This window comes from Pongo abelii, chromosome 5 (genome assembly GCF_028885655.2).
Source record: "Pongo abelii isolate AG06213 chromosome 5, NHGRI_mPonAbe1-v2.0_pri, whole genome shotgun sequence".
Classification (NCBI taxonomy): domain Eukaryota; kingdom Metazoa; phylum Chordata; class Mammalia; order Primates; family Hominidae; genus Pongo; species Pongo abelii.
In genome coordinates, this window is record NC_071990.2 from 145,034,685 (window position 1) to 145,051,491 (window position 16,807).

General features: G+C 34.2%; 1 protein-coding gene and 1 pseudogene across 2 annotated transcripts in view; both read left to right on the forward strand.

Moving 5' to 3' along the window:
* Nucleotides 1–12,840, forward strand: part of PEX3 (peroxisomal biogenesis factor 3) — a 39,460-nt gene extending 26,620 nt beyond the window's left edge. The window contains exons 10-12 of one of the 2 annotated variants that reach the window (XM_002817433.5): nt 1,840–1,962; nt 7,979–8,075; nt 11,967–12,840. In XM_002817433.5, coding sequence (XP_002817479.1) covers nt 1,840–1,962; nt 7,979–8,075; nt 11,967–12,050 — 304 coding nt within the window. In that variant the 3' untranslated portion in view covers nt 12,051–12,840. The remainder of the gene's footprint in view (nt 1–1,839; nt 1,963–7,978; nt 8,076–11,966) is intronic. The other variant, XM_054558253.2, reaches the window with a different exon arrangement.
* A 73-nt stretch (nt 12,841–12,913) lies between these two features.
* On the forward strand, nt 12,914–16,328 carry LOC134761564 (voltage-dependent anion-selective channel protein 1-like; annotated as a pseudogene).
* Nucleotides 16,329–16,807: the final 479 nt, after the last annotated feature.

Sequence of the window (16,807 nt, forward strand, 5' to 3'; positions counted from 1 at the left end):
GAGATTTTGACTTTAACATTTTTTTATATACACCTTTCTACTAAACTCCATGAGATGAGTAATTTTTGTTTGTTTAGTTCACCAATGTATCTTCAGCTCTTAGAACAGTGCCTTGCATGTAGTAGATGCTCAATAAGTATTTACTGAATTGATAGAGGGAAAAATTGATGTAGAAAAGCATCGTTAGTTTTAAGAACAAAGTACTTTGAATAGGAGAAAGGAATGAGATTCAATACACAGCAAAATAGTTTAGGAGTCAGGTAGGGATGGCTGAGGATAGGTCAGATGCATGTAAGTGGGTAGATGGGTGGGACGAGTATGTGGAAGTTCTCTTTGCTTCTATTGTTATGTGTGTGAAATAGGAAGCAAGCTCACCTATTTCTCATTTCTCTCATTGGCCTAAATGAATTCAATTCAATAATAAGAATAAAAATTAACATTTTTGAGTGCTTGTGCAGCAAGCACTGTTCTATACTGCTTTGTCTATCTTAACTCACTTAAACCTTACAGTAACCCTAGGAGGTAGGTACTATGATGATCTTTTCTTCAGTTTCCATTTCTTCAACTTTCATCCCCTTAATCATTTTTCTTCTTGGAACCTTACCATATTACCTTTAAAAGAACAAAGTTCAGCCCAAATTACTGTGCAACCCAGCAATTCCACTCCTAGGTGTCTACCCAAAAGAATGAAAACATCTCTAGACAAAAACTTGTTCAGATTTTTCATAACAGCATTATTCACAATAGCCAAAAAGTGGAAACAATCCAGATTTCTATTAACTAACAAAAGGATAAAATCTGCTGTATTCATATAATGGAGCCCTATGTAGCAAAAAAGGGGAGCAAACCATTGATACATGCTACAGCGTAGAAGAACCTTCAAAACATTATGCTAAGTGAAAGAAGCCAGACACAAAAGACCACATATGTATGACTGTTTCTATGAAATGTCCAGAAAACTATATAGACCAAAAGTAGATTAATGGTTACCTAGGGCTAAGAGTGAGATGAGAATTGGCTGGAAATGGGCCTAGTGGGTGACGAAAATGTTCTAAAATTGGATTGTAGTGATAGTTGCACAACTATGCAAATTTACTCAAAATCATTGACTTGTGCATTTAAAATGGGTGAATTTTATGCCCTCTAAGTCCTACTTCAATAAAGCCGTTAAAATGCTTTTAAAAAGAGAGACAACTAAGGAGAAAACGTAGATAGATAGAAAGATACACACATACACATGCACACTCTAGTCAAGAAATTTGAACATAACTAGATATTTTCTAGCTTTCGTAATATATAAAATACTATTTTATATATTATTCTTTATATTAAAGAGTTTTGTGAGGAACTAAGAGAGTGTAATTAAGATCAAAAAGCCCTGGTCTCATATTTGAGCTCCCTGATTTACTAATCACATGCCTTTAGTCAAGTTTCTTCATCCCTCAAGTATCAGTTCCTCATCTGTACACAATAATACTTTCTGTCTCACTGAAATATCATGCTAGAGTATGTAAAGCCAACCAATCTATGACTATAAGGAAATTTAAGAGTTTCCTCAAAATTAGTAGTACTAGTATTGATATTTTTTTAAAAATTCATTGTACAAAGTGCTGACTAGTATAAAAAATCTGAAGTGGATGAATATTCTCATTATGTTGTGCTAAAGAAGCTCATTTTTTAATACTTACTTTTTAAAGATTGATTCCTTGATATATTTTTACAGTATTAGATTATGACTAGAAATGTTGGTGGCTTTCAAAGGTAACCACGTTATTACTGAATTTGTTTTCTCTTCCATTCAGAATCTAAAAAGTAACTTATACTTCTTACTTTATATAGCCCAGATTTTAGTACAGTTTTGAATACCTGTTTAAACCGAGGTTTTAGTAGACTTCTAGACAATATGGCTGAGTTCTTTCGACCTACTGAACAGGACCTGCAACATGGTAACTCTATGAATAGGTAAGATGACATATAAATATGTTATACTAATGAATGCTCTTAAAAAATGGTGCTTTGCTTGTCTTTTTATTCCAGATAACAACAACAAACCTAGTAAATTTGAGTGCCTCATTTTTTAACAAATTAAACTCTGTTAAACCAACAACTTCTTCACTAGCAGAAGCTCCTTCTTGGTTTCAGTATTAAAATTTGCAGTCTTCCAAAAACTTTGCCACTATATTGAAGTACTTTAGTTGTGATTACCTTTCTGTAAGTTGAATTCCAATTATTGTTTTTTTTAACTCTTTAGAATACAAAACTCACAATGTGTTTTAATTTTAATGCATTCTCTAATGTTATTCTAATGGAATAACATTAGAGAATGCATTAAAATTAAAACACATTGTGAGTTTTGTATTCTAAAATATGCATTTTGGTCTGCATATTTCAATATTTTGGTCCTTATAATACCTGGGCATTGTTGGTATAGATTCTCATTTGATGAATTAGCTCCTTATAGTTCTACAAATACTTAAATGTATTCATTCCAGTCCTTATTATAGAATTAGGAACATTTATTAGTGCAATTGTTAGTGATTTTAATCATAACTATTACTAAATCATGGACTTACGTATGCCATAAGGTATCTTATGGTTTTTTATATCTTTATTATCCCAACACGAATATCTTTGGTCTCATATTAGAATTTATACTCTTTAAGGATTTCAATTTTGCAGTTTTTTATATCAAACTCAGAAAATAATGGGTACTAAATTACTGTTGACTGACTGTAAACTCATTCATTAAAATTTGAGACACATCCTTTGAAGTAGCTTTAAAATTTTTTTTTAATTGGGGACGTAGTAATTGATAGGCAATATGTATGTGCAATAACCAATTTAATTCTTAAATACATAGGGCCAGAAGTTACTTACTAGATTCTCTGAGACCCTTCTTTATTGTAGAGAAAAGATTAATTTGACATTGACATTAAGCATTTGGAATGCTTACAGCCATAAAGTTTATTTTCTGAAGTAATTTAAATATCAACATAAAATCTTAAAAAAATTTTTAACTTATACGAAAATAAATTTCAGCTCAAGACCAATCCTATACACTGTATAAATCAAAGTGCTCCAATTAGTAAAATTTCACCATAATCTGTATATAGCAAGATATTCGTTATTTTGCAAGTGGTGATACGTAATTGTAATGGTTATTTTAACATAAACAAATACTTGATTTTGTACACTGAAGAAATGTAAAAATTATACTACAGCCACATCAGCCATGATAGTGTTTCTTTTCTGAACTATAGTAATCATTATCTGCACTTTCATATACAACCTACATGTGCTACCTTGAATTGGAGTTTTATTCCTCAGTTACATTTTAAGCCTCCTCTCAAAAGTCAAAAACTATCTTGTGCCCTTTCATCTCTCTTTACTCATACAAGGCACTCAGTAGATATATTCTATATAAGTTTTTCTATTTCATTTCAATAACCAACTTCATGCTCCATGATTGAACCCTAGAAACATTTTCATCAAGCCTATTGTCATCGTTGTTTAATATGTTGTGAAAGTCTAGCTATCATAGTAAGTCAGGAAAAAACAAATGGCTAAGGCCTGTAATCCCAGCACCTTGGGAGGCTGAGGCGGGTGGATTGCACGAGCCCAGGAGTTCAAGACCAGCCTGGGAAACATAGGGAGAGACCCTATCTCTACAAAGAATACAAAAATTAGCTGGGCATGTGGCACATGCCTGTAGTCCCAGCTAATTGGAAGGCTGAGATGGGAGAATCACCTGAGCTCGGGAAGTCAAGGCTGCAATGAGCTGTGATTGTGCTACTGCACTTCAGCCTGGGCGAGGGAGTGAGACCCCCCCCACCCCCCCCCCAAAAAAAGATGGAAGTAAGGTTTTTAACTATTGGCAAAGAACACAAAGTATATTATTTACGTGTATTATAATTAATAAGCCAGACCTCTGAAGAGAATCAACTGAAAAATGAGGTAAACTAATAAAGGCTTTAATGTGTATATATATATATATAAAATATGCAACATATATGTATTAATGTATTATATGTATTACATATGTATGTAATATAATGTATAATGGATATTTAAAAGTCAAAAGTGCAAATGAAATCCAGAAGTATATTACAGTAATAATAGCAGCTAATACTTTTTCCATGTGCTAGTTTGATGGTATTTTTCAGAATGTATCTCATTGAATTCTTAAAGTAATCCTAGGAAATATGTACTAGTATTCTTCATTTTCCAGGTGAGGAGACTAAGACACAGAAAAATTAAATAACTTCAGGTCAAGTGGTAAAGCCAGGTGTTCAATAATGTCTATCTGAGATAGAAATTTTTCTCCAAATTTTTAATTATTCTCCAACACTATGATTAATTAAGGTTTAAGAATGTAAGGAGGGTTAAAACTAGAAAAGCTATTTTGGTAATCCATAACATTAATAAGCTAATAAGATAAAAAACATTATCTTCAGTGTTGCTGAAAAGACATTCAATAAAACAACATTTATTATGGATAAAACCTCTTACTAGAAATAAAAAATACATTTTTATATAATAAAATAATATTTGAGTCAGGTGTGATAGCTCACATCTGTAATCCCGATGATTTTGGAGGCCAAGGCAGGAAGATTGCTTGAGGCTAAGAGTTCAAGACCAGCCTGGGGAATATAGCAAGACTCCCGTCTCTACAAAAATTTTAAAAACCACCAAGAGGATTGCTTGAGCCCCAGAGTTCAAGGCCACAGTGAGCTATGATCATGCCACTGTACTCCAGTCTGAGTGACAGAACAAGACCCTGTCTCTTAAAAAAGAAATAAAAAATATAAAAAGAGTATTTGAAATCAAAAGCAGATATACTTAATAGTAAAACTAGAATGATTTCCATTAAGTTCAAAAACAGTATAAAGATGGTCACTATTGACAGATTATTCAGCGTCATTCTATTATTCTATCTAATGGAGTAAGGCTAGGAGAAGACCAATTTTGAGATCCAATTAAGGAAAGCTGTTGATTTTTTTCTATACTTATATCTTGAAAATAGGTAACTTTTACTGTTGGATAGTGAAAAAAGAAGGAAAATAGACAATTTACTGAGTGTTCTTACCATTTTAATAAACTGTTAGTTGACTGTTGGTTTTCTAAGTTAAACTCATGCTATCTTTAAAAATGATATTAATTTTGAAAAGGGAGAAGAAAAAGCTATTGTTATATGAAGGTGACAGACTTTATACTTAGAAACCCAAGAGAATCAACTAAAAAGTGTAGAATTAGCCTTCCAAAATTAATCTAAAATATAATCAAAATATTATCAAAATTCTATTGGAGATTGGAGGATGGTTGATTTTTTTCATCTTAAACCTGACAAATGGTAATAAAGGTAATCTGGAGGAATAATGGAGTGAGAATGTTTAAGCAATTATTGGAAAAGAAGAGCAATGAATATGCTTTTCCTGTATAATATATAATATAAGGTATAATTATTAATGTTACTCATAAAATAATAGGTAAGTCAGTGAAATAGAATGTAAAATCCAGAAGTAGCCCTAAAAAATGTAGGATTTTAGTAATGATTGTGGGCAAAATATATGTTGGTAAGACAAATAACAATTAGTCATTTTACAATGACTAATAAAATTCAGGAGGTTTAAGCATTTAAATATACTAAGTAAAAACAAATATACTGATCGAAAACAGGTGACTCTTTATGTGACCTCAAGATGGAGAAGGTATTTCTAAGAATGAAAGTAAAGAACTTTATATAAAAGAAGGCTAGGTTTGACTGTATAATTTTTAAAACTTAAAGATCAAACAAGCTTTTATAAGCTTTTCATCAATATTAAATGCAAATAATATATAGGAGGAAATGTTTGCTCTCTCTATGTATACATATCATACATGAGTGTAATGACATTATATACAGAACTTTTGCACATCAATTGAGGAAGCAAACACCTAAGGAAAGAAAAATTTTCTTTCTTAGAAAATGTGCATCAAAGACACAGATAATTCACAAAAGAACAGAAGGAAATGGCCAGTTTGTTAATCTAAGATTTATTGAACACGTGCTATGAATCAGGCCCTGTATTAGGTTTCTGTTCCCATAGATCTTACAATCTAGTTGGGGAAATAGTAAATATAATTGTATAAACTATGAGAAGTGTTATAAAGGAGAAGAACACTGAACATATAATAGAAAAATTTAAACAAAAGTGGACAGTCAAGCAGTTTTCCTGAGGAAATAATTTGAACTGAGAACTAAGATTGAAAGGTATTAAATATGACCCTAGACTGCAGTGGGACAGTTGACATTCTGGGCAGAAGCCACAGGGCAAAGGTTTTGAAGCCACCTAAGTACATTTTAAGACTTATGAAGAGGCTGGCGTGGTAGCTGAATACATAGAACAAGAGTGGTGTCAGACAAAGCTGGAGAATGCAGCACATACAGATATGGCTGTCATCTGAGAACACTGGAAGGCTGCTGGAGAGTTTTGAGCAGGAGAGTAATGTAATGGAATTTACATTGTATGATTTCTTTGACTGGTTTGTGGAAAAGGAATTGGGGAAACAGGGACTGGGGCAGGACACAGCAATGGATGAACGAAGACTTATTAATCAATTCAACTAGTATGTATTGGATGTCCGCTGTACACAAGACCCTTTACTATGTTCTGGGACAATACAGTGCATAAGATAGACATGGTATGTAACCTCATGGAGCTTGCATGATAGTGAGGGGGAGACAGAGCAATCAAGTAATCAAAATCATGATAGATTTTGAAAAATGCCGCAAAGGTACCATGAAAAAAAATAATGCCTGCTTCCCTCAGGAATACATAAATCTTCCCACTTCCTTTATTCTTTTTTAAGCATTGCCTCAAATCTCAGCATAGCACACTGGTTGTACACCCTAGCTTCAGCACTTGCATGATATTTAAAAGGAAATTTTTAGTGTAGCCCTAGATTGAAATGTATGAGATGTCATATTTAATGTAATAAGACTAAATCTACAAGCCCAACACAAAAATGAGTCTTGTTGTTTAAGTCATTACATCACATACATACATTGATACATACATGTATTCATTTATGTATCCAACAAATGTTTATTGTGCTGTAACAAGTTAAAAAGTTATTGCTGTAGTCCAGGCAAGAGATAATGCTCAGCTTGGAATCTGTTGGGCAATGGGGAGAATTCTTGGCACTTCTTTATTTGAATATAGGCAAGGGAAAGAAGTGCCAAGGATTTTCAAAAGATTTTAAGATTATTAAAAGATTTCTTTTGAGAAATCTTTAGAATATCTGATTGGGTATAGGCAAGAGAAAGAAGTGCCAGGGATAATGGCCATATTTGCTGCTTCTAGAGCCTGATAGATAATGGTGTGGTTCACTGGAGTAGGGGGGAAATACCCAACATTGTTTGTAATTAAGAGAAATGCAGATTTAACCTGTAAGATACCATTTTCACCTATCAGATGTGGAAAGATTAAAGAAAAGGATAATGTTGGATGTTGAAAGAAGGCATAAGGGAGCAGATACACTTTGATCCAGTGATTTCATGTTTATACAAAAACTTACTTATATTAAGAAAATTTAGGCAAAAACTGAAATGCCCAACTCTAGGGAGCTCATGATATAAATTGTCACAGCTAGAGGACAGATTACTGTATAGTCATTAAAAAACAATCAAACACTTTAGAACTTTTAATAAGATGGAAAATACTCATAACAATAAAAATGCAAAAACAGTATGCTTAGGAGATTAGAGGTTTTTGGTAGACACAAAAAAACAAAGATATGTGTAAAAAAATGCCAAAAGAAATTGGTCATGATGTCAATTAGAGTTGTTATTTCTAAGCAATAGAATTGTAGGTTTTTTTTCCTTTTTAATAGATTTCCAAAAATATTCTTCAATGGCTATGTATTACTTTTATAATTAAGAAGTTAAAGTCCTGTGAGGTCATTTCAGAAAATAATCATTACTGTGATGATTTTTCAGTCTTTCCAGTGTCAGCCTGCCTTTAGCTAAGATAATTCCAATAGTAAACGGACAGATCCATTCAGTTTGCAGTGAAACACCTAGTCATTTTGTTCAGGTAAGAAGAAAGCTTGGGAGTGTTATTAAAAGCAAATTATATTTGTGGTGGTGGTCATGTTTGTCTAACATAAAGTTACATTCTTTGCTGAGAGATTTTTTTCAAAAAATCACAGAACTTGGAACTACATGTAGAGTGTGGTAGAGTGTCCCATGAGAGTAATAATGGACCATAGCAAATGTGTAAGTTTGGAGTACCTTTCTCCGTGTTGTAGTCCAACACTATGGGACTACATTTTAGTCCAGGTATATTATAGTCGTCAGTTGAATTTATATAGCATGAATGTTTTGCATTAAGCTGTGCTAGTAAGAAGATTGAGCCTTGAGGCAGATCAAGGATCCTGTTCTACACATTTTGAGGAAAACTAAAAAAATTTGTGGAGAAGTAAAGCATTTTAGTGATTAATAAAATGTAACTGTTAATAGTGCATCAATAATATGCTCACTAAAAGACGCATAAACAGTGGGTCATTTAAATGTTTTATCAGACTACCTATAACTCCGTCTTATTTCTTCGTTTCCATTTGGAATGCATGGAGTAATTCAGTAATTCATTGAGTAATTCAGTAATTCATTGAGTAAGACAAACATTATAAACAAAATAACTTTGAATTTCTGAGTCATGTGCAAACTTGGAAACTGTGTTATAAGTTAAAAAATTGTTTGCAATACCAATTGCAAACTGCTTCAATAATGTACAATGAGAAGAGACCCTATGGCCTAAGCATAAAGCTGACATCTTCTTAGTGTAACTTGTCTCAGACAATTTAGTGTATCCTCTCTGTAGACTTTTTACTCTTGGGAACGTGGAGAGCACTGAGACTAAGAGTTCATTTCCTCCTTTCACTGTGGTGTCATCAGTCTGTCCTTCACATGCACATTTTCCCGCACTGGACTCTTCAGTCTTCTGTCCTCTTTCTCACCCATAAGAGCTGGGCACTCATATTGCAGAAGAAATAGTGAATAAGACTGATCTCATTTTACTGAATTTTAAGCTTCACATCTATATCAATGTGAGAAAAAGGTCATAACTTGGGGCATTTAAACCTTACCTTTACCTTTGTTCTCTTCTGTAGAAGTCCCTGGCTTGGCCAGTAGGCTGTTCATTTTGACAGATGAGTGGAAATTACAACCAAGCATAAAGCATCATCAGCCTTAATGCTTAAATAATTTTATGTACTATACTTTAATTAAAATCAATATAATTGATAATAAAAACAAATGTTTCAGTATAGTAAAAACGCCATTGATACTAATGTTTAGTAAAGTTGTTTAGTGTAACTGGAGGTATATTAAATGTATATACTAGACCATTGATTGACAAGGCTATTACAATTATAGTTTAATTTTTTAAACTATAATTTCTATGAGTTAAAATACCAAGTGGTCTTCTTAATAAATTGTCGTATGCTTTACTATTTCCACTTATCTTTTTTAAAGCCTTTGCCTTGATTAGAATGTTAATTTACATAAAATTAGTCCTTTCGAATTACTGCTACTACTTCAACTACAATGGTGTGTAGGAGAGCCTATGGTGGGAATGCTGTAGAACAGGGGTTTTGCAAACTGTACAGGGCCAGATAGTACATACTTTAGGCTTAATGCAACATACATTCTCTACAGAAACTATTCAACTCTGCTCTGGCAGTGTGAAAGCAGTCAGAAACGTACATGAACAAAAGAGTATGGCTGTTTCAACAAAACTTTATATACAAAAACAGGCAGCAGTGGATTTGGCCTGCCGGCCATACTTTGTTGACCCCTTTGGTAGAAGATACTAGGATGGTAGTTGGTAAAGGTAGGAAATGGGAGAATCAGAAAACAATCGAGAAAGGTGCCTTTTCAAATTATTTTCAAATAGCTTTCAAATAACATAAGCAGGAGATAAATTATTTCAGATTGCTTTCAGATAACATAAGGAAAGAGCTTTTATAGTGTGAACCAACCCTATGATACATAATTTTTATCTCAGACTACTGAAAACATCCTGGAAGCTGCATCAGGATACAGTGTTTGAACAGATTGAAGTCTTTATTATAAAGCTGATATAAGTTAGCTATGACCTATGAGCCAAATCCAGCCAAGCACCAGCTTTTGTAAGTTTTATTGGATGACAGCATGCCCATTGGTTTATGTGTTGTTTATGGCTGCTTTTGCACTACAATGGTAGTATTTCTCAGATTTGTCCATATACCTCACAGACATATGTACACACATATACCACAGTCCTCCAGTGTTTAAATCATTTTAAGTGTATAAATTAAAAACTCAATAAGATCCTTAAGATTAGAGCTTTTTCGTAACTCAAAACCAAAGCACTTTTATTATCAAGTAGAATCTAAATTACAAAAAACAGATTGTTCTATAATATGGCTGACGACTACTATTAATAATTTGTTGTGCCAAAGTGAATGTGGACCTGTCTGCTACTGTTCATGCTGTTGAGCATTCAGCCTGCATTTTCTGAAGCTGACTTGCTAGTATTTTTTTTTTTTTTATCTACTGTAACTATTCTGAAAGCTTCATTTGTATCATGTGTTTTACATGATTTGTCCTTAATTTGAAAGATTTTCTGCCTCTGTTCTTTTCTCATTAGCACAAGACAGTTAAAGTAATGTTACTTAAAGCCAATAAGAACATAAATAAAACGAATGCCCTAAAATCAGGAACAATAGTAGGTTATATGTTTTATCTTCTCAATAACCAAGAGCGTGTTTGAGTTTTCTTTACATTTTCATAGAAATCAAAACACAAAATTTCCCCTCAAATTCTTGGGCCCCTGAAAGCATGTCTGTAAATTCTGGTTTGAGAAACATTGATCTAAACCTGTGTTTCATTGAACACCTAGACTGAATACTTGAAACTAAATAACATCAAATTCTCTGATAATTTAACCATGAATTGATTGAGATTAGGACATGTCTAAACCTCACTTGGATTTTCCAATACTTAAGAAACAGAGATCACTAGGGACAGGTTTACTTCCCATTTCTTTGACACTCTCAGAGGCTCTCAACCTTTTCTGTCATGGACCCTTTCACAGGCTGGTGAAGCCTATGGACCCCTTCTCAGAACAATATTTATAAGTGCATACAATAAAATACATAATATTATAAAGGAAACCAATCATATATAGTTTTCAAAATTTCTTTTAAAATTAAGAGTATGATATAGCAGTATTGCTTTATTCATGCATTAAATACCAAGATATAATGAAAGTTCTGATAACTTCCACAACTGTCATATGACATGAAAATGCCTATGACTTCTATTGAAGACAAAGTCATACAACCTGCTAATATCATCACAGTTTGTTGCCTACATTCATAATTGAAAGAGATACCAGATTTTGGTTAAAAGTTAAAGAAAATGAAGATGTAATTTTTTTCTTATCTTTACATTCGCAAATCCCTTGGGGTGTTAAGAACCCTTACACTATAGTGTATATGTGTGGCTCATGTATGTGTGTACATGTAAAATATGCACTTACTACACATATTCATGCCATATATTAGATCTTCTAGAAAGTAATACACCCTTAACCATGTTATGTCAGCTTCCAGCAAAAGTACCTTTACTCCTATAATTATTTATTCAACAGATACTTATCTAGCACTTGACATACACAAAAATTCATTTGAAGACTATTTGGGGTTTTTGTCCCTCAAAGTCACACTTGAACGCTTATGATACCATCATCCCTCATATAAGAACCTAAATAATAACTATCTCCTAGAATTTATTATAAGAAAAACTACTCATTTTCTTAAACGGTTTGCCTCTTGGCCTTTACCACAAAACTTAGAGCTGAATTCATCGCTTGATTGCAGAAATTAATTCAAATTATCTATACGTTTTGCAAACTATAATGTTATATTATCATCTTTGCTAGGATCTGTTGACAATGGAGCAAGTGAAAGACTTTGCTGCTAATGTGTACGAAGCTTTTAGTACCCCTCAGCAACTGGAGAAATGATTTTTCCTTCAAGAAAAACTGCAGTGGGATTCATTTACTTTTTAAAATACACTGGGTAAATCACCTATACTTAGAGTAACAGTTTGTTATCAAAATGCCTGATAAAATATATTCTTAATAAAAGTCTTCATTTCATAATGAAATCAATTTATTTGGCATCTTAATATATTTTTTTAGATTCATCAACAGACCAGTTTTTGTGGGCATATATATGTACACATGTGCAAATATCAGAATTGTTAATAATTTGTTACACATGGACATTTGTTCCAAACTGACTAAAAATCAATATAGATATTTTATATACATATATATATAAAAATATGAAATTCAGTGTACTTTACCATATTAATACTGAGGAAAAATCTGTTGGAGACATAGGTCTAGGATGTGTGAAGTTTGGAAAAATATGCTATTTAATTATAATGTTCCCTAGACTGCTGTAAACAGAAGTGAATCAGACTTTTCTCCAGCTACCCTTCAAAATAATAAATTATTTGTCTCAAATATACCTTGATGGAGGACTTTTTTATTCTTATGGAAATAGTGAATTTCAACAACTATGATGAACTATTGTTCCTTTGCTATTTCTTCACTATATTTTTTAAGGTTTTATTAAAAAGCCTTAGAAAGTTGCATATTGATTTAGAGGCTAAAATTGTGTTGATGCTGTTTACTCACCTAATTACATAGTTTTAATCATTTGTATGTACATAATTTTAAAAACTTACTTTGTATTGATTTTGAATACAGTGAAAATCTTATTGCAATAAACTATTTTAGTAAAATATTATTTTGTTGAGTTAATATTTTTCAGCTATTAATTTACTTATCCCATAGCATTTTTGTTATTATTTTGGAAGAGAGAGCATGCTAGTTTGTTTCATTTTAATTGGTCATGCACTTGGTGCTTTTTTGTTGTTGTTAACTTGTTCATTTAGTAAAAAGCAAATAGCTTTACTTTCTGAAAAAGAAATAATTCATTACATCTGTAATTCTTCATTTAGAAGGGTAATTAGGGCAAAAGTAAATAAATCATTATATATTATTAGTATGTTGACATATATTTTCAGTAACATTGTTTTATGTTCCTCCAACATAACATGTAGCTGAACAGTAGAAGGTAGAAAATAAATTATGACATCTCTTCTAAGGCCTGGCTAGGCCTGAAGCTCACTGCTAGGGAGTTTGTGTCTACAATGTTTTTAAAAATAGGTAGTGGAGCCATAGCCCTCACCATAGACACCTCTGAGCCCACTGGCATTGTCTCTGAGCAGAAGATGGCTGTGCCACTCACATATGCTAATCTTGGCAAATCTGCCAAGCATGTCTTCACCAAGGGATATGGATTTGGCTTAATAAAACCTGATTCGAAAACAAAATCTGAGAATGGATTGGAATTTACAAGCTCAGGCTCAGCCAACACTGAGACCACCAAAGTGACAGGCAGTCTGGAAACCAAGTACAGATAGACCAAATATGGCCTGACATTTGCAAAGAAATGGAACGTTGACAACACACTAGGCACCGAGATTACTATGGAAGATCAGTTAGCATGTGGACTGAAGCTGACCCTCCATTCATCCTTCTCCCCTAACACTGGGGGAAAAATGCTAAAATCAAGACAGGATACAAGCGGGAGCACATTAATCTGGGCTGCGACATGGATTTGGACATTGCTGGGCCTTCAGTCTTGAGGCGCTCTAAGTGCTGGGTTATGAGGATTGTCTGGCCAGCTACCAGGTGAATGTTGAGACCACAAAGTCTTGAGTGACCCAGAGCAACTTTGCGGTTGGCCACAAGACTGATGAATTCCAGCTTCACACTAATGTGAATGACGGGACAGAGTTTGGCAGCTCCAATTAGCAGAAGGTGAGCAAGAAGTTGGAGACTGCTGTCAGTCTCGCTGGGACAGCAGGAAACAGTAACACTGGCTTCAGAATAGCAGCCAAGTATCAGATCGACCCTAAAGCCCACTTCTCCACTAAAGTGAACAACTCCAGCCTGATAGGTTTAGGATACACTTAAACCCTAAAGCCAGGTTTCATACTGACACTGTCAGCTCTCCTGGGTGGCAAGAATGTCTATGCTGGTGGCCACAAGCTTGGTCTAGGACTGGAATTTCAAGCATCAATGAATGCTGTAGAATTGTTTATTTTGCAGCATAGCTACCTTCACAATTTAGTGTATCTTTTAATGTATGTCTGGGTTGCAAGTATTGCTAAATGTCATGTTGGACCTCCAGGTTAAAGATGATTCAGCTTTAAGGTGTTACCCTTTCAGGGGTACAGAAGAAACCCAGTTCCAAAAAGGTCCTTTCAGTGGTAGATTTAGGGAACTTGGTGGCCCCTGTAGAGAAGCCAGGTTTCTTTTTTTATCTAGAAATGGCTGCAAGTGGAAGCTGATAATATATAAGCACCTTGTAAATTCATATTGAGTAAATGAATGAAATTGTGATTTCCTGAGAATTGAACCTCGGTTTCCTAATCCTAATTGATGAGAGGCTTGTTGCTTGATGGTGTGTACAAACTTACCTGAAAGGGACCTTTTTAAGACAGATCTTCATGACTTGTTCCCATCCCAGTTCTTCATTACCTCTTTTACACAAAAAGATCTACAGGGTGTGGTCACTGTTTCTTTTGTGCTGTTTTGGGGTGGAGAGGGTGGATGTGATGAAGCCAATAATTCAGGACTTAATTCCTTCCTGAGTTGTGGGTTTTTTTGTCCTTGCATCAGAGTATAAAATAGCTTCCAGGAGCTCTAGCTATAAGCTTGGAAGAGTCTGTATAATTGTAATCACAGGGTGACAGCACTCAGAATCTAAATTGGGCTTATGTGGTATTCTCACCACTCAATTTATTTTTTAGCAGTTTAATGGGTACATTTTAGAGTCTTCCATTTTGTGTGGAATTAGATCCTCTTCCTCAAATGCTGTAATTAACTTAAAAAAAAATAAAATAAAAAAAGGTAATGGTCCAGCCTGGGCAACATGGTGAAATCTTGTCTCTACAAAAAAATTAGCCATGCACGGTGGCATGTGCCTGTAGTCCCAGCTACTTGTAGGGATGAGGTGAGAGAATCACTTGAGCTGAGTAAGTCAAGGCTGCAGTGAGCTATGATTGCACCACTGCACTCTAGCCTGGGTGACAGAGTGAGACCCTGTCTGGGGGAAAAAAAAAAAAAAAAGTGGTGGAGAGGAGGGAATATGCTTCTTTTCAAAATTTGACAAAATACGATATTCTCATTTTTAATGGGGTAAATGAAAAATAGCATTTTGGTAAATCTGGGAATGAGTGTGTAATGGGCACACATCTCTTCCAACAAAATTAACCCAGGATTTCATCCAGGGAAAATTTGAGACTAAACAGGTGTGGCCTTGTAAGGATACAAATTTGATCAGCTGAAAATTATCTCTTAGAATCATATGCGTCTGTATAATTGTGGCAGTGGAAGAGATGACAAGGTAAAAACCACATGTATTTAAAGCTACTTGGGAGGCCGAGGCAGGAGAATTGCTTGAACCTGGGAGGCGGAGGTTGCAGTGAGCTGAGATCATGCCACTGCCCTCCAGCCTGGGCGACAGAGTGAGACTCCAGCCTGGGCGACAGAGTGAGACTCTGTCTCAAAAAAATGAATAAATACAAAATAAAGTTAATTGGTCTTAGTACAAATCTGCCTTCTAATCGTATAGCAGGAGCCCTCTCATCAGAAACCTTTAGTTGTTTGGTTAATCTAAAAAGTTATTTAAGTCAGGGTGTCATAAAAAATACACATATAGACATTTTAACTTTAAATATTCTATATTTACCACTTATTTACTATAGGATCCAGGTTTTTTCTAACTTTTTAGTGTAGGTCTACTCAGTTGGGCTGTTGGTGATATAGTGGTACAGCATAGCTGCCTTCCCATATAGGTCTGCTGATAGATGTCCTCTGTCTTTCTTTAATTCCTGGCCTCAAGGATCCTCCCACCTCAGCCTCTCAAGTAGCTGGGATTACAAGCTGGAGCTTGTAATCTAATTATCTTTCTTGTACAAATTACATGCATTACATTACGTAGGTGTGAACCAGAGACGCAGAATTCTTGAAGATTTTTACTATATTTTCCCCCAATCTTTTAGAGCAGTTTTGCCCACAGTTAACCAATAGCATTTTTTTTTTTTTAATTTTTAAAGTCAACAAACTTTTATCTAGTCTTTCCAAAGTATTTAACTTGGCTTTCACAGAAACTACAACTCTTCACGCTTGCGTCCTTGGCTCATATAATCATCATAAAAAGTTCACCTGGCATAATCAATTTGTTTGGTAACTGTATTTGTTTCCTAGAGCAGCTGTAACAAATTACCACCCCATAAGTGTCTTAAAACAAGAAATTTATTCTCACACTTCCGGTGGCCAGAAATCCAAAATCAAGGTGTCAGCAGGGCCATGCTCCCTCTCCAATCTCTGCCTAGTTGTCACATGGCCTTCTGTCTCTGTGTCCTTTTCTGTCATTTATAAGGATACTGTCATTGGATTTAGAACCTACTCATATCCAATATGAGCTTATCTCAATACTTACCTATTACATCTGCAAAGACATGATTTCCAAGTGAGAATACATTCTGAGGTTCCAGGTGGACATAAATTACTGGGGAACACAATTTGACCCACTACAGTCACAAACTCAAACAGCCTTTGGTAAACATACCTTGCAGCAAATGGGAATAGAAAACACAACCCCTACTCAGGTTAAACAACAGAAATTTATTTTCTCA